At 44.7% G+C, this 17,726-nt stretch overlaps 1 protein-coding gene across 1 annotated transcript in view; it reads right to left on the minus strand.

Annotated features, from left to right (window-relative positions):
* VPS53 (VPS53 subunit of GARP complex) overlaps positions 1-16,213 on the minus strand; it is a 46,788-nt gene extending 30,575 nt beyond the window's left edge. Inside the window, exons 1-5 of the mRNA XM_055089784.1 lie at positions 16,183-16,213; positions 13,803-14,124; positions 10,641-10,788; positions 7,217-7,299; positions 6,202-6,280 (exon numbers count right to left, since the gene is read on the minus strand). Coding sequence (XP_054945759.1) covers positions 6,202-6,280; positions 7,217-7,299; positions 10,641-10,788; positions 13,803-14,124; positions 16,183-16,213 — 663 coding nt within the window. The remainder of the gene's footprint in view (positions 1-6,201; positions 6,281-7,216; positions 7,300-10,640; positions 10,789-13,802; positions 14,125-16,182) is intronic.
* Positions 16,214-17,726: the final 1,513 nt, after the last annotated feature.

Below are 17,726 nucleotides of genomic sequence, written 5' to 3' on the forward strand. Positions count from 1 at the left end.
ACTTCTCTGAGCTTCTGTTCCCTTACCTGTGAAAGAGAGAAGGAACAACACAGGTACCTTACCTATTTGTCAGAATTAAACGAGATAATGCCTTTGGGTGCTGATTCCTGGTAAGCTGATTCCTGGTAGATAGCAACTTAGTATCATCTCACAGAGCTCATCTAAGAGAATAATGCAATATGGGAGTGGAAAGTGGTCTGAAAGGTAATTTTGACATAACTTATCATCAACACCACTGTAATCTCTAGGTTACAGTTTCAGAGAAACCACTCAACTCTCCTCATATTTCACGTCCTCCATGTGGGCCTGGCCTGTTTAAAGACATTCCTGTGGATTTTCTACCAAACTTTGCCCCTCTGTCTTCTCCTCTCCTTTTCCAGCAGCAGGGCTCTTGCCCACAGCTGGGAAGCTAATAGCTGGATGTGGGCATTTCCTATTTCTGACTTTTCTTCAATCAGCTCCAGGATGCTACTTGCTGAAGAAAGAAACCCTGCTATTAAGTACCATCCAGGAGCATCACATCATCCTCAACAGCACTTGGATGCACCTGGAGGCTTCCGGGAATCTACAATCCTGCCGTTTCCAATAAAGATGCCCAAGTTTCCTAACCAATGTCTACCAGCTCTACCCAGCTAAATCTGTTCAGGAGAGTTACTACCTATGTCTCACTTTGTCACCATTCTTTGGTCAAATGGGTGTCTACAAACTTTTGTTCTTCCTGTCTCTTTTACTTTCAAAGTCATTCACGGAGTACTACAGTTAAACAAGAACTGTGCTGTGCTGTGGAGACCAAAAAATGAGTCAGACACAGCCCGTGAGTTGTTCAAAGCTTAACGGGGGTGGGACACAGATATAAAAATAATTGTACAATGAAGTAGAGAGTTAGTATAGGTGCCGTGGTGCCTTGAGGGAGAAAAACACTCTGGATGAGACAAAAAGTGGTGACATTGCAAAAGACTCAAAATAGCCAAAACAATCTTGAAAAAGAACAAAATTGGAAGACTCATACTTCCCGATTTTAAAGCTTACTACAAATCTATAATAATCAGAACAGTGTGGTACTGGCATGAAGAAAGACATACAGATCAATGGAATAGAATTGAGAGTCCAGAAATAAACCCATGTACTTATGGTCAACTGATTTTTTTTTTTTTTTTTTTGCGGTATGCGGGCCTCCCTCTGCTGCGGCCTCTCCCGTTGCGGAGCACAGGCTCCGGACGCGCAGGCTCAGCGGCCATGGCCCACGGGCCCAGCCGCTCCGCGGCACGCGGGATCCTCCCAGACCGGGGCGCGAACCCGGTTCCCCCGCATCGGCAGGCGGACGCGCAACCGCTGCGCCACCAGGGAAGCCCCGGTCAACTGATTTTTGACAAGAGTCTCAAGACCACCCAATGGGTAAAGAATAAATAGTCTTTTCAACAAATGGTACCGGGACAGTTGGACATCTACATGCAAAGGAATGAAACTGAATCCTTACTTCACACCATATACAAAAATTAACTCAAAATGGATTGAAGGCCTAAATGTAAGAGCTAAAACTATAAAATACTTAGAAGAAAATATAGGTGTAAATCTTCACAATTTTGGATTAGGTAATGGTATCACAGGTTTAACACCAAAAGCACAAGCACCAAAAGCAAAAATACAAAAACTGGACTTCATCAAAATTTAAAACTTCAGTGTTTCAATGCACATGATCAAGAAAGTAAAAAGACAACACATGGAAAAGGAGAAAATATCTGCAATTCATGTATCTGACAAGGAGTCTAGTATCCAGACTATAAAAAGAACTTTCACAACTCAACAATAGAAAGACAATCCAATTTTAAAATGGGCAAAGGAGTTGAAATGACATTTTTTCAAAGAAGATATACAGATGTCCAATAAGCACATGAGAAGCTGCTCAACGTGTTAGTCATCAGGGAAATGCAAATACAAGTTGAAACCACAATGAGATATCACTTCACACCCACTAGAATGGCTATAACTTTTTTTTGTAAGTGTTGATGAGTGTTGATATAGAAAAATGAGAACCTTCACTCATTGCTGGTAGGAATGTAAAATGGTGCAGCTGCCGTGGAAAACGGTTTGGCAGTTCCTCAAACGTTACACGCAGAGCTACCAGATGACCCATCAGTTCTACTCCTAGGTATGTATACAAGAGAATTGAAAACATATTCACACAGAAACAGGTACATGAATATTCAAAGCATTATTCATAACAGTTAAAAAGTGGACTCAATCCAAATGTCCACTGACTGATCAGTGAATAAACCAAATGTGGTTTAACCATATACAAGGGAGTATTATTCAGCCATAGAAAGGAGTGAAGTACTGATACATGCTACCCCATAGATGAACATTGAAAACATTAGGCTAAGTGAAGAAATTCAGTCACAGAAGGCCACATACTGTTTGATTCTATTTATGTGAGATGTCCATAACAGGCAAATCCCTAGAGATAGAAAGTAGATTAGTGACTGTCAGGGAAATGGGGAGTGACTGCTAATGAGTACGGGGTTTCCTTTTCGTGTGATGAAGATGTCCTGGAATTAGACAGTGGTAGTGGTTCCACTGAATTATACATTTTAAAAGGATGAATTTTATGGTATGTGAATTATATACCTCAATTTTCTAAAAGGAGGCAGACATTTGAACTGGATTTTAAAGGGTGAGCTAATTGGGCAGACAAGGGTGGAAAGAGAATTCTAGGCAGAAAGAATAGAATGAGAAAAGGTGTGGAAGCCACACAAAAAAGTAATGCCTTCAGAGAAAGAAAAGTGGCTCGGAAGCTGGAGCATAGTTATACACGCAGGAGTGGCAGAACCCCCAAGGTAGTGAAGGCACAAATCCTGAAAGCCCAGTGTGCTAACCAAGGAGCTCACGGGGTGCCTTCAGCGAGAATGAGGTCTCCTCACAGGAGGATGACATAACTTAGTCTCCTGGCTCAATCCATCTTGCCCAAGAAGCCTCCTTCCCTCAACTCAGAATCATCTAACGACACCACTCCACTTTGGCGAGCCCAATGCTCATTTTCTCACCATTTATAAAATACATTTATTTACAGCATCAATTATTCTAAGTTTTTGCCCCACCAGAATATAAACTCCTTAAGGGCAGCCCTGTTTCCAGTCTTGACTATGTAGGTGCAAGCACAGACAGAGTTCTCTGTGGAATTCCAAAGATGTGTAAGGAGATTGGCAATTCTGACAAAGTTCGGAGCTTTCCTAACTTTGTAAACCTTTGTTCATATTGTCACTCAGTTCAGAATGCCCTCCTAATCACAAATTTGTTCAAAACTTTGCCATCCCTGGTGGTCTATTTCAAATGCTACTTCCTTAAGAAGGCTTTCTTTGCTTCCCCACCTGGATGTGAACTCTCCTCTTTTCTCGTTTGTTTGTTTTGTTTTGTTTTGTTTTGTTTTGGCCACGCTGCACGTGCGTGCGAACACAACATGTGGGATCTTAGCTCCCCAACCAGGGATCGAACCCTGCAGTGGAAGCTCGGAGTCCTAACCACCGGACCGCTAGGGAAGTCCTGAACTCTCCTCCTTTGAGAAGGGTGTATTTTGTACTTCTGGTACTGATTTCCTCATAACTTAACCCCCCTCATCTCACACATCTCTTACCCCACACTTTCTGGAATCTAAGCACCTTGGAATAAGGTCCACATCTTTCCCAGCCTTGAGACTCCCAGCACCGTGCTGGGTAGAGTCTGAAATGAACTGTTCAACTAGCAGCAAAAATGATGGAATCACAGACAGGAATAAGCATTATCACAAAACAAAAGTTTTTTAAAATCCTAGAAGAAACTACACAGAACAGAAGGCAGGCACAAATAACAGAGGGTATTTGTTTAATCGGTTTGTGACCACTTGGCTTGTTTATATCTGGTCATTTTCATCACATGATTTCATTTTGCTAGAACTCCAGAAGACTCAGACAAAGAGTAATGGCCTCCCAGCTGCTGCCGTCCCAGGTCTGTGGTTTTCCTATGATGTAAACAAAAGATTCTGGAGGTATGGTCTCTGTTAGTGTTTGCTGGTGTGGGTCCGGTGGAGAGATGGGTGGTGGGGGCAGTTTGAGGGAAAGCCACCTAACGAACTGACAGTTCATTATAAGCAACACCTGGAGTGTTAAACCCCCTACAACTGTTATTTTACTGAAAAAAAAAAAATCCACACTTCCTTTGGTAAATGTAAAAATTCTTTGGCCAGCTGCATTCCAATCTAAAGCGTGTGGCAGTGCAGGAGAGATGGCAGCTGGAACAGATCATGTTCAGGATGTAGGGAGCGTTCCCCAGCAGCGAGGGGATAATCAGAGCCCACAAAACGAATATTCAGAGTCACGTTCCTTTCAGAAAATGAGTGAGCCTCCCGTTTGCCTGCTTGGAGTATTCTGCTTGTAAACACTCGGATGCTGGAAATACACATCCATATCTGATTGGTGAAAGTAAGGGCCTTTTGAATGGAAACTCTGTGACATCAGCTACTCAGGACTCCCCACTGAGCGTCATAAAACTCCGAAGCTTAAGTTTTGGCCTTAGCCCTATTTTTGTTAAATATTTACAATCTACTACAAAACCAAATTCACAGCAAATGTCTGTTTACACAACCTTGTGACACGGCCGCTCCTCCCGACAGGAGGGAAAGAGGACTAACGTTTATAGGCACCAGGCCAGTCACTCTCCTTGTGCTCCATCCTCACGATGCTCTGGAAGGCAGATCCCGGCATTTCACATACCGATGAGGTAACTTGGGCCTAGAGAGGTTGTTACTTGCTTAACACGCCCAAAGGAAAAGTGAGAAGAGTTAAGTCTCTGATTCTGAAGCCAGTGTTCTTTCCACCGTACTCTGCTACTGGTCAGTATGCCCCGGAGAAGTTCTTTCTCTAGAATTTGTAAGAATGCTCCAAGAGTCTGTGATTCTAGAATAGGCATTGGCAAACTTTTTCTGTAAAGGGCCAGACTTTATATCTTAGGCTTTGCGAGTCATCTAGTCTCAGTTGCAATTACTTAATTCTGCCACTGCAGCACAAAAGCAGCCATAGATAATATATAAATGAATGAGTGTGGCTGTGTTCCAATAAAACTTTATCCGGCAGCGGACCAGATTTGGCTCACTGGCTGTAGTCTGCCGACCCCTGCTCTAGAAGGTTCAAAGAGTGGGCAACTTTGTGTTATTTGGCTTAGAAATCAGTGAAGAATTGCCTGTCTCCAACTTAATTAATCAACAAGTATGAGTCTACTCTATTCTATGTGGTCCATGAACTTAAGGAATTGATATTCTTTTAGGAAGAAAAGACACAGGCACATAAAAGTCAAAGAGCAACATGAAGCTGCATGTGGTAAGCGTCAAAGGAAGGGCCTGGGGACTGAGGGCTGACTGACGGGCCACCACGATATTAGAAAACCAGGGTCCGCAACCTGATCAAATGATCCTGCACCGGCACGAGAGCGCAGAAGAGTCGGAAAAACTTCTCAGTGGGCAGGAATGAAAATGAGTCCAAAGTGACTGCCATAAGCACAACAACAGCTATTCTGGTGAGGCCACACGAAGGGTTTTCGGCACGTGTCAGATGCTGATCAAAGGCAAGCTCACGGACTTCCCTGGTGGCGCAGTGGTTAAGAATCCACCTGCCAAGGCAGGGGACACAGGTTCGAGACCTGGTCCGGGAAGATCCCACATGCTGCGGAACAACTAAGCCCATGCACTACAACTACTGAGCCTGTGCTCTAGAGCCCGCGAGCCACAACTACTGAGCCCTTGTGCCACAACTACTGAAGCCCGCGCGCCTAGAGCCCGTGCTCCACGACAAGAGAAGCCACTACAATGAGAAGCCCGGGCACTGCAACGAAGAGTAGCCCCCTCTCGCCGCAACTAGAGAAAGCCCGCACTCAGCAATGAAGACCCAACTCAGCCAAAAATAAATAAATAAATAAAAACGATTTAAAAAAAAAAAAAGCTACCTCTCCTTCAGACTTAGGAAACACACCTGCTCCCCGTCTCATTCTCAAAGGACAGGCAGTTGACTTCAGGTGCAAGATCAATTGAGTGCTTTAGGAAACTCCTGGAGGACTCCGTTCTCCTCCCAACTGGTGCTTTAAGCACTGAAGAGCCTGCAGGAGCTACAGGGAGGGCAGGGAGAAACCACCTGGGGTCACTCTTGGACGTTCAGGAAGAAGCACTTCCTAAAAGCTTACCTTGCTCATGGCTGTCAGGGCGGGGTCACAGGCAGCATCGAGATCCTGAACCAACAGCTGAATGCTGCTGGAGATGACACTGAAAATCAAACACACCACTGTGGGCACAGCTTACAAAGGTGACCTGACCGACACAGCCCCTTCCAAATGTTTTAGGCACCTGTGTAAAACTTAGATTCACCATTTGAGTTTCGTTTCAGAAAGGAATGAATGACAAGGAGGAGCGTCTTGGCTCCGCCCTCCTTCTTGCTGTGTGTCCTGGTCTCACTCGGATGTGTTCCTACTCAGTCAGGGCACCAGATTCCACGGCTCGTCTCCCCAGTTGCCACACCCAGAATTCCTCTTTGCTACCTCCTCCAAAAGGACCCGTTTGCCCAAAATGTTTAAATCAGATCTTGGTGGGGGGGGCAAGTTGAGAGAACATGACCTAAGAAGAGAATTTGGACTTTTCCTCAGTAAGTGGCTGATGTGAAAGCGGAAGCTTGGCTTTCCCAAATCTCATTGAACGACCAGGACAAAATCCTGCCAGGTAGCACCAGGGCAATAACTGTTTCAAGGCTTTACAGGCTGAACTCCTTGGACAGACACTCTTCCACCCCAAATACACTTGCCCTCCTCCGCCCCCCAGTGGCTAAAATCAGGCTGCTCACCCTTTATACCCTTGAAACACTGGAGGTGGGGCTGGCCCTCTGTAGATTTATCGGGGCAGATAGGAGGCCCTGGACCTGACCTTCCTGCAGGGATGGCCAAGGCGGGATTTCTTCTCTTTTGTTATTCTAGATAGCGCAACAATAAAGCCCCCATAAGCTAAAAATGATTGTATCTGAGGAGGCAGGATGGGGGGCAGCTGCACCAACTTCTAAGGCTCCTTGGTGGCTGGTGGAGAAAATAATCCTGATCCAACAGAAGGCCCTGGAAACTTCTCAGGTTCTGTAGTAACCTACGCTGACGGCCTGAGACGCGCTGCTCTTTGCAGGGGGCAAGGTGGGCCTCGAGCAGGCGCGCGAGTACATACGTGCTGAATGTGTCCATTTCTCCAGTCAGATTGATTCGTTCAGTCAGACTTACGTCGACCTTCTCCTTGAGTTTCTCTTCCAGCTGTTAGAGAGTAACAGAGAGAACAACATGCTTAATGATTATCGGACGGAGCAACGTAACAACACTTAGCATTTACTGAGTGTGAGGATTCCGGTATAATTCCAGGCACTTTTCGTGTATGGACTCATTTAATTCTCACTGCCCTGTAAGGAAGATTCCATCATGATCCTCCTTTGATATATGAGAAGATGGAGGCACGCCCTACCCAGGACAGTGAGTGGTAGGGCCGGGAGTCAAACTTCCTCCAGAGCCTGTGCCCTTTGGCCCTGAGCTGTACTTGATTCTCATGACACACTGACAATTTAAACATCTCCATTTTTAGGGTACTCCCTGCCTCGTGAACTGCCGGCTCACCCACCACCACTGGAAGCTTCCAGTGGTGCGTGGCAATAAAATCAGGTAAAGTATTCCCTGAGCGCTGGGCTGGGCCACCCACCGCGTTAAGGTGTTGAGCGATACCAAAGTAAACAAAAGAAACACAGTCTCTGCCTGCATCATCCTACAGCCAAGCGGGGAGAAACGCTGGCCACGCTCCCAGCAGCCTCTAAGAAAAATACAACTGACCGGGAACCGTAAATACCTCAAAACATCCCGGGGATTGCTTCACCTAGCATCCCCAAACCTATTTATTACAGAAACTCTAAGAATAATGAATGTTTTGTCTTAGATTTAAAAGTGACTCCTAGGAATGGGTAAATGAATGTAACCTTTTGGGAAGGCAATTTCTTTATTTATTAAGGCAAACATTTAAATATACACACTCTTTCAGCCAGCGATTTCGCATCTAGAAAGATATTTCAATGAGTAATGAGAACAAGGTACAGAGATGCGCAAGTGTTCTTTGCAGCATTCATGAATTCAACCAATATTTACTGAAAGTCTGTTCTGCGCCAGGCTCTGTCATAGCATAAGGGAGTTAGCTGGTGAACAAAGATAAGATCCTCTTCTCATAAAGCTCACATTCTGGTGTCGTTTATATTAGTGAAAAACTGGAAACAATCTACACGTTTATAAGGGATTGAGGAGAAAAATTATGGCGCAGGCTCTCAAGGCTTCAACTCTCTAGCGGCCTTTCCCTGTTAACACTGAAAATAAAATCCAAACTTCTAACTATGCTTTGGGGCCTGTCTAGCTTCAGGGCCCGCATCTTGCTTTCCCCCTTGTCTGCCTGGCTTCAGTTATACCGACCTCTTAAGGTTCTGGAAGACACTGGGTCTTTTCCCCCTCAGGGCCTTCACACGTCCTACTTCCTCTGTCCGAAGCACCCTCTGCTCCCCCGTCCTAGCCAGCTCCTTTGCTTTGCCACCCCACCACCGCTCATCCCTTCCAAGCTCCTCACTTGGCAGTCTCCTTCCCACCCCTCAGGTCTCTGCTTCAATATCACCTCCTCCAGGAGGCCCTCCTTGACTACTCTACCTCAGTTGGCAACTCCCTAACTAGCACTGCAACATCTGTTTCCTTCCTAGCACGGAGCACAAAATTGAGGTTACATCTTGCCTTACTTATTTATTATCTGGCTCCTTTATTAGTTCTAAGTTCCATGACAGTAAGAAATTTGTCTACTCTGTTCACCTCTGTGAATTAATACCAAATACAGTGCCTGGTACATAATCAGTGCTTCATAAAGATCTCTTGAAGGAGGGAATGGCACACCCCATGCAGGTGTTAAGCGTAAAAGTGTTACAATTAATGAACCAATATTGACACATTATTGGCATTGTTTTTTAAGTATTATTTTTCAATTCTTCATTGCTTGGATTCTCAAGTCTCTTTGGTTTCTCCCTCTATTTCTTTTTGCAACCCCCCACCCAATCCCCTGTGATTTTTTTCTTAAGGAAACTGGGTTGTTTGCCCTGTAGATTTTCTCATAGTTTGATCTCATTGACTGTATCCACAAGGTACTAATTAGCATGCTCCTCTATCCCTTGTATTTCCTATAAATTGTAGCTTGATGTAAAAGCTTGATCAGATTCAGATTTTTTTTTTTTTAAAGAAAACTCCTTCATGGGAATTCCCTGGCGGTCCAGTGGTTAGGACTCGGCGCTTTCACTGCCGTGGCCGGGGTTCAATCCATGGTCGGGGAATGAAGATCCCACAAGTCACACAGCACCGACAAAAAAAAAAAAAAAAGAAAAAGAAAGAAAAAGAAAGAAAGAGAGTAAAAAAAAAAAGAAAACTCCTTCGTGATAGTGCTGTGTACTTCATCAGGAGATAACATGATGTTTGGTTGTCTCTCTTTTTGTAATGTCAGCAGCCATTGATGGTCAATGCCCAGATCCATTATTCCATTAAGAGGTATAAAAGAAAATTTGAATTCAATATGTTTTCTTCTTCATTTATGAACTGAAAATCTGGGCCTCTGCTATAAAGATATACTTCCCATTGTCAGTGATTTGGTTATCCTGAGGTACAAGTCAGATAGGAAAGGCAGGATAAGAACTTTTCCTTTATTTACCAGTATTCAATTCATACCAGTGGTCTCTTAGTATCTTCCAAGGTGATAAATGAATGTAAAAAATCATTATAACCAAATGGATTTAAACATATTTGATGTTTTCAATCGACTGTAGCTAACATTCTCACTGATACCTGTATGTCTCATCTTTGACCAGTAGAGTTCATTCAGGCTGACTCCTATAATTAGTTTCCTAAGGCTGCCGTAGCAAATCACTGCACACTTGGTGGCTTATAACGGAAATGTATTCTCTCACAGAAGTCCAAAGGGAAGGGTTGGCAGGGTTGGAAATGTGGAAAGGAACTTCTAATCCCACATCTAAGGCTGAATGGAAAATTCTTCTGGGTCTTCCTTCTGCTAATGGGAGCTCCAGCAGAGACATCACCCTTTCCTGCTTCCCAGTTCCTGAACGTCAGCATCCGAACAATGGTTATTTGTTTCTGCAGCCTGAGAATGCTCCGTAAATTTCCGGAGACACATAAAAGCCCAGAGGATAGTCAATGAGCCTGTAACGCTCCTGAGAATGGAATCACTGGTTGCGACTCACCACCACCACGGCTGTAACTGCTTTTAGCACGTGGGAGACAGGGCTACTGACCTATTTTCAAGAGGGCACGTCATGCTCTTTGAGTAGCTTACACAGCTCTGGGGAGGAGACCAGTCATACTTTCCCGCCCAGTCTCCTTTTAACAAGGTCCTTCTCTGCAAGGGGGCTGCCTGGGCCGTCCCCCGGCTGGACCTCGAGTTTTCCCCTGTGGGAGACCAGCTGTTCTGCCCGAGGTTGTGTGTGGCCTCGCTGGGGCCCATACTCTTACCCACTGAGCTAAGTGGCCCAGGCGGTTCAGGAAAAGGAGGAGGTGGCGCAAGGGCAGCCCGGGCGGCTCACCTGCTGGGTGGTGGCCAAGCAGTACTCTGCAGTGCTCAGGATGCTGCAGATGAGGCAGAGCTCCTCCAGGGTGAACTTGGCCACTTCTGAGCCCTCCTTTTCCTTGAGGAGGCTGCTGATGGTCAACCCACCGCCGCTGCTTGTGGTTCTGAGGAAAAGGCATAGGGACTAGTCAGGCCAGGACTCCTCATTTGCTTCCTGACCCGGAAACTGCACGTTGGTAAGACAAAGAAGCTGGGGAAGGAGAGGCTGGACGTGGACCAAACAAATCCACACACAATGAGGCCCTTTCCGAGTGACCTGACCTTGACTGTCATTTGTTTAAATCCTCTGCCCATCAGAAATAGGAAGAGACGATCCAAACAGTGAGCCAGTCATCAGTCATATTAACTACAACGACCCTGCTCTGCTGAGCGGCCTCTCTGCTTAGCTTGGAATTTCCTGATCTGTAGAGCTCAATCAGAGTCATGTGTCGTGCAAAAGCTGGTTCCCCAACTGTTTCTCTCGGTTAAGAAAATTCTGCTTGGGAGCTTGTCTTTGTGGAGGGGTTCAAAAGTGAATGTTAAGACACGGTTCCTGGCCAAAGGCCTGACTGCCTCAAGAAACAAAAAAGCATGTCATCTCTTCCTACTGATCTAATCATGTGATCACAAAAAATAAAAAAGCAGTTTTAAAAATAACTTCCTGCAGTTATAAATAAAATTTCAACTGTGAGAGTCTATTATTTAAGAAGACAGAATTCAATGATATTTATCTTAAAAGTAAGAGAAATTTTTCCTTTAAAACACACACACACACACACACACACACACACACACATACACACCCCTAAACTTCCCAGTCTTAGGTAATCAAAGATTTGAAAACATCTTAATTTCTAGCACTTATAAGGGTGTGTGAGGACACTGGCTGTCTCTTCCACTATGGGTTAGGAGCATTAAATTGTACAACTTTTTTGGAGGTATATTTCAGGAGCTTAAAAAAATGTTCAGACTCTTTGACCCAGTAGTTCTACTTCTGTTCAAGGATGCTCTTCTGAATGTTATTTAAAATACCAAAAATAAAATAAAATAAAATAAAATAAAATACCAAAATAGTGAACCCAACATAAATGGTCAACTAAGAGAATGATCAATAAGAAATCTCAGAAGTTAGCTGAGGGTCTTCTGTATGTGGGAACATCATAGCATCATTAAAAGTGTCTTGGTGGGGCTTCCCTGGTGGTGCAGTGGTTAAGAAACCGCCTGCCAATGCAGGAGACACAGGTTCGAGCCCTGATCCGGGAAGACTCCACATGTCGTGGAGCAGCTAAGCCCATGCTCCACAACTACTGAGCCTGTGCTCTAGAGCCAGTAAGCCACAGCGACTGAGCCCGCGTGCCACAACTACTGAAGCCCACGCGCCTAGAGCCCGTGCTTCGCAACAAGAGAAGCCACCGCAATGAGAAGCCCGCGCACCGCAATGAAGAGCAGCCCCCGCTCGCCGCAACTAGAGAAAAGCCCGCACACAGCAACAGACCCAATGCAGCCATACATACATACATACATACATACATACATAAATAAATTTGGGGGAAAAAAAGTGTCTTGATGAATATTTTTACTGTGCTGACTGTTCTCTGCTCTTCTCTTCCCTTTTCACCACTTGGGAGACTGACCTCTGCAGACTTACCACCCAGGCTCCCCAGCCCTCTGGCCTCCTGTTGGTTTCAGACAACAGCAGAGGCTGTAGGAAGTCGGAGAGGTTGAGGAGAGAGGAGTCAGAGTAACAACTAGCCCTCCTGCTCCCTCTGCTTCAGTGTGGTCCTGGCAGTGACCGTGGCCCCGGCAGTGACCGTGGCCCCTATGACTACAGTTTCTGTTAGGCAGCCCTTTGTCCACAGCCCTAGCTCTCAAGTGAGGTTTAAAGTAGTAACAATTACCCACTAGAGTTTGGATGCTTCAGAATCCTCCGTTGGTTCCTTTCACCTGCCCCCATTTCTGTGAACAGTGCCTTTAGTGATAATATCCCAGCTGAGTACCGTTTGTTTCCTGCTGTGACACTGACTAATACACATGGCAAAATGCTCGCAGCATGACAAAGCAGGGTATAAAACTATAAGCACTATAGTCCAGTCCTGTTAAACAAATAAATAGAAGCACGCAGTCACACACATTACATATATAAAGAAAGAACAGAAAAATGTATACTGAAAAGTTAAACCTGTTTTCGCTGGGTGGTGATTTTTATCTTCATCTTTGTGCTTTTCTGTGTTTTACAAACTATAACAAACTTGCAGTATTTTGAAAATCAGGATAAAAGTTATCAAAAATTTAAAAATAATGTTTATCATATTCAAAGAAATTCTCATTTGTAAAACATGTCTGTTACTTCAAATCTCTTGTAGAGCGAAGGGATTTTATTTTTCTTTCCTCCCAATTATGTAAAACTCCTATATATGACACATTTTAGTGACAGTGACAGAAACTAAATTCCAAACTGTTGAATTTAGCTATGGGGGTGATTTATAATTACTGGATTCTGAAGCATTGCTTCAGATCATATTCTATTACAATAGAAATTGCTATATAACCAAAATATCTCTAAAACTCTAGTCGAAAATCCCTTTATTTCAAGTAATAAGCTATATAACAATATTTTAATGCCCCAGAATAACAGAGTGAAGTCGCTATAATTAGGAGCTGTGCTATGTAACCACCTTTCCCCAAATCCCACCACATCTTTAAACATCACTCAACCCAGGAGAGCAAGATACACACACCATAAGAGAGACTTTGGCCTGAATGAAACTGCCCTTGCTGCTCAAAAGTCATTGCTACCACCACCACCCCACTTCTTTTGCCAAGTACCTATCACTGAATCCATGTAAACTAAGCACATCTATAATGGGACTGACTCCCCTGAGTCCACCGTGGCAGGATCTGACCTATGCTAGTGGCCAGCGTGGCAGTACTGATTTCCTCTGGCGGTCCTGATCAGCTGTGGAATCCCATTGGAGAGGGAACAGTCTCAGACCCTTGGGAACTCCATAAGGGCGTTTTCCTCCCTGATACTCTTGGCAGTTTAGTGAACAGCTTCAGGGTGGATTTCCTTAAAGATTTCCATACCTAGGTATATTCAGAATCTCACGTCTCCGGTCAGACCAGGAAGAACAGGACTCACTTGGGCAGGTTGCCAGAGAGGATTTTCCAGGCGTACTCTCGGAGGTACTTCTGGAAAATAGTGGTCAGGGCGATCATCGGCTCCCCGGTACTGAGCTGCGAGCACTGCACCATGCACTTCTTGTAGTAGACAAAGAGGTCGGCGCAGCTGGGGAGCACGGCGCCCCCCTCGTCCGTGTTGGGCTTAGGTGGCCCCTGGGCTTTGAAATCAGCCACAAACCGATCTATCAGCTCCCCAAGGTTTCTGGGAGGAAGAAAACATGAAACGTTATTTGATTTCAAGAAAGAGAAAACAAACGTGCTTGACTGCCACGAGGCGATCACTCCTCATGCTTTTTACATTTAAAATTGGACCCGTTTCAGTAAGTTGGACAGAGAAAGACAAATATTAGATGATATCACTTATATGTGGAATCTAGAAAACAATACAATTGAATCTATTTACAAAACAGAAACAGACTCGCAAAAATAGAAAACAAATGTATGGTTACCAAAGGGGTAAAAGTGGGGGGGGATAAATTAGGAGTATGGGATTAACAGATACACACTACCATATATGAAACAGATAAGCAACAAGGATTTACTGTGTAACATGGGGAATAATATTCAATATCTTGTAATAACCTATAATGGAAAATAATCTGAAAAAAATAACTGAATCGCTTTGCTATATACCGGAAACTAACACAATACTGTCAATCAACTGTACCTCAATAAAAAATAAATAATTAACTTAAAACATTTTTAAAAACTGGATCCATTTTTATCAATATCATCATTAACTACCACCACCACTCCTACAATAACAGCAGTGATAAAATTTGGCATTTGTGTGCTGTTTTATACTTTTCAAGGCACTTCATGATCACATTTGACCCCAAACCCCTGGGAGAAAGACAAGGTGTTACTGGACCCTCTAAGAGATGAAAAAAATAAGGCCCAGAAAGTCTGTCACACGATTTAGTGGCAGAGCTGAGCCTAGAATCTACCGCTTAAGTGTGTGCACTGGTCCTACTACCATATTAGTACCAGCTCCCCTTTCCACAAATGAAAACCCTAAATAATGACAGTGTTCATTTTCTGAACACTTATGGTGTACCAGGCACCATGTCAGCTCTTTATCAGAGTCTTTATAAGTGAACTTCACTTAATCTTCACAATAACCTTATGACGTAGGGACTAAAACTATCCTCCTTTTCAAAAAGCGAGGTGCAGAAAATTAAAGGACCCTGTCCAAAGTCATACAGCCAGAGAGTGGAGGAGCCAGGATTAGAAACCAAGCAGCCTGGCTCTAAACCTCATGCTTTTACCCACTCTACCCTCCTACCTCCTCAAACACAAAAAGGTTATGATGTCAGCAAATATTGAGATATCATTAACCTAAAGGTACCCAGCAGACAGACAACTAAACAAAGAGAAACTGTAAAGAAACAGTCTAATGCTTTCTTTCTCCTTTAATGCAGTTTCTTCTTAACGACTTCCAAAATCAAAGGTGTAAGAAATCTTGGGAGGAGAGAAAATACTGAGCAGATCCAGGCTTGCCCCAGCTCACGGTGGTGATGATGGTCGCAGCTTTCTCCCATTTCCCATTCAAACATCACTTACTCTGCCTCCGTCACGCTGAGTCATCACTGTTCACACCCAGCAGGGCTATATTAATTGGTCCCTGCACAGCTGTGCGCTATGAAAAGTGGGGGAGGGGAGGGTGTTCCCACCCTTCTTAACATTTTGCATCTTTTTAGTTGCTGTCTAAGGCTACAGGAATCCAGCTGTGTTTTTTGGTTTTTTTTTTTTGTATTTATATAACAGTCAAGAAGAAAAAGACAAGAACCACATGCAGTATTAATGAGTAGGAACAGGAGAAAATGGACATTTTACTCAAGAGCTTTTGTTATTGAACGTTTATTACATCCAGATATAGCCACTGTGCCCTCAAAGAACTTCAGGCCTAGGACGGTCCATTGTGAGGGTGGTGACGGTTAGCAGGCAGAGAAGGAGCGAGTTAGTTGACCTTGGAAAGCTCCAGGGTGACCACCCTCCTTCCTCACACCCTCCTCTTGTCTCACCTTTCCATTTAATTTCCCACGTCTCCTCCACAGCGACCCCATGCTCCAGCCAGACTCCCCTCAGCTGCCCCTCTGCTCCATCTCTATCCCCGACTCTGTGCATCTGCCTGGATGCGTCCCCTGGTGGCTCTCCCGTCACCACCTGTCCACTCACCCTCCCAGCTCAGCTCCGGGGGCACCTAGATAACTCCTACTCACACCCATCCTCTATATCTCAATTGCAACTCCTGTCATCTGTAACACACTGATGACTATTTTTTTTTCAACACTTTATTATACAGTGTGAGGATGTCAACTGTTAGGAAACATGCTGACCTTCTCCCATCCTGGGCCCGTGGTAGGCCATGCTCATCAGGAATGGCTGTGTCTTTCTCACTGATCTCCAGGGTAATTTCAGAAGTCTTCCTGAGACAGCACTGTAGCCAGTCACTTCTTATGAGCTGAAGTTAGCAGAGAAGGCGAAAGCTGCTCGCTTTAAAGGGGCAGAATCTTCTTCTCTGTGTCACGTATGTCATCGCGAGATTCTTGAGAGCAGGGATAATGCCTATGTTGCCTCTGCTCCCCCGAGGCCCCGCCCTCAAGCTTCTGTGTGAAGCTAAGCTCCCAGTTACGTTGGTGCCCAATACGTACTCGGCGGATCAACCTCCACGTTTTGTTCCTAAGGGATGGGAGTGGAAGGGTCGGGGCTGGTGCACTGGAGGAGAGCACGGAACAGCAGGGGAGGGTTCCTCTCGAGTCTTCCTATGAGAGACTCTAACCTCCGAATCCACAGCGCCAACCAAAACAAGGGCGAGAGCTCCGAGGCATTTTTTGCCCTAACTACTCCTCTAATGCCGCTGGAAGCTGAAGCCAGGATACTTCCTCACCTGCCTCCTATTTCGGAGCCAAGCTGATGAGTAAGACTGTAAGTTAATTGTGATCATAGAACAGAGACAGAATTTCCTCTTAAAAAAAAAAAAACACTAAAGATCTTCCATATTTTGCAGAATGTCTCTTGGGTTACTGTTGACATCGTTCTCTGGTGTGAAGGAGAAATAGACCAGAGTGACCCACCCCTCCCCCCTTCCATCTTGTGCTCTTCATCAGCCTGCTTCTCTGCCACGCGAGACACTAGACAACGAGTAATCAAATAGCTTCACAGAAGAGAAGAGGACAAGTCACCCAGATGGGAACGGGTGGAAGTTCATGAGTTTGCAAAGAGGATGCAATCCAATCAAATATGGATGGAGCACTTCGTATGCACAAGGCGCTGTGGGCGGCAAGTATAAGATATAATTGAGTCCAACAACAAAAAAAGCAAAGGTTACCATTTCTTCCAGGCACCAAACACTACCCTGAGTTTCGGCAGGATCTTACAGGAAGGACTACTGGAGAAAGGAACACGAGGCATGCTGGCCTGTTGAATGGAATCACAGGCATGCGCCTTTTATACCCTAAAGCAATTACAATCAAACAAGAGTTTAAAAAGGGTCAAGTCCTGACTACAGTGCTGCGGGGGCTAAAGACACAGCATCTGTCCATTAGAGGCTGTGACCTATTGGGGGAGATAGGACCTTCATGCTTATGATCTTTAGATCTCAAGATGGCAACAAAATGCTAGTTTTGCAGTACAGACAATATGGCCAATTTGTTTCAGACAAAGGAAATAACAGAGGAAACTAGAGAGAAAATTCCACAGCAGATTCAGGCAAGAGAATAAAGGCCTGGAGTCAGAAGTAAGTACAGAATACGGTGTGAGGGGGAGAGGACGAAAGAAGGAGAGGAGTTGGCTGAGGCAGAAGACACAGACTGAGAAAAGTCGGACCTGCGGTTAGGTTCATACACACCTCTGAATTCCCACAGCAAACTGTTCATACCTT

Source organism: Physeter macrocephalus, chromosome 14 (assembly GCF_002837175.3).
Source record: "Physeter macrocephalus isolate SW-GA chromosome 14, ASM283717v5, whole genome shotgun sequence".
Classification (NCBI taxonomy): Eukaryota; Metazoa; Chordata; class Mammalia; order Artiodactyla; family Physeteridae; genus Physeter; species Physeter macrocephalus.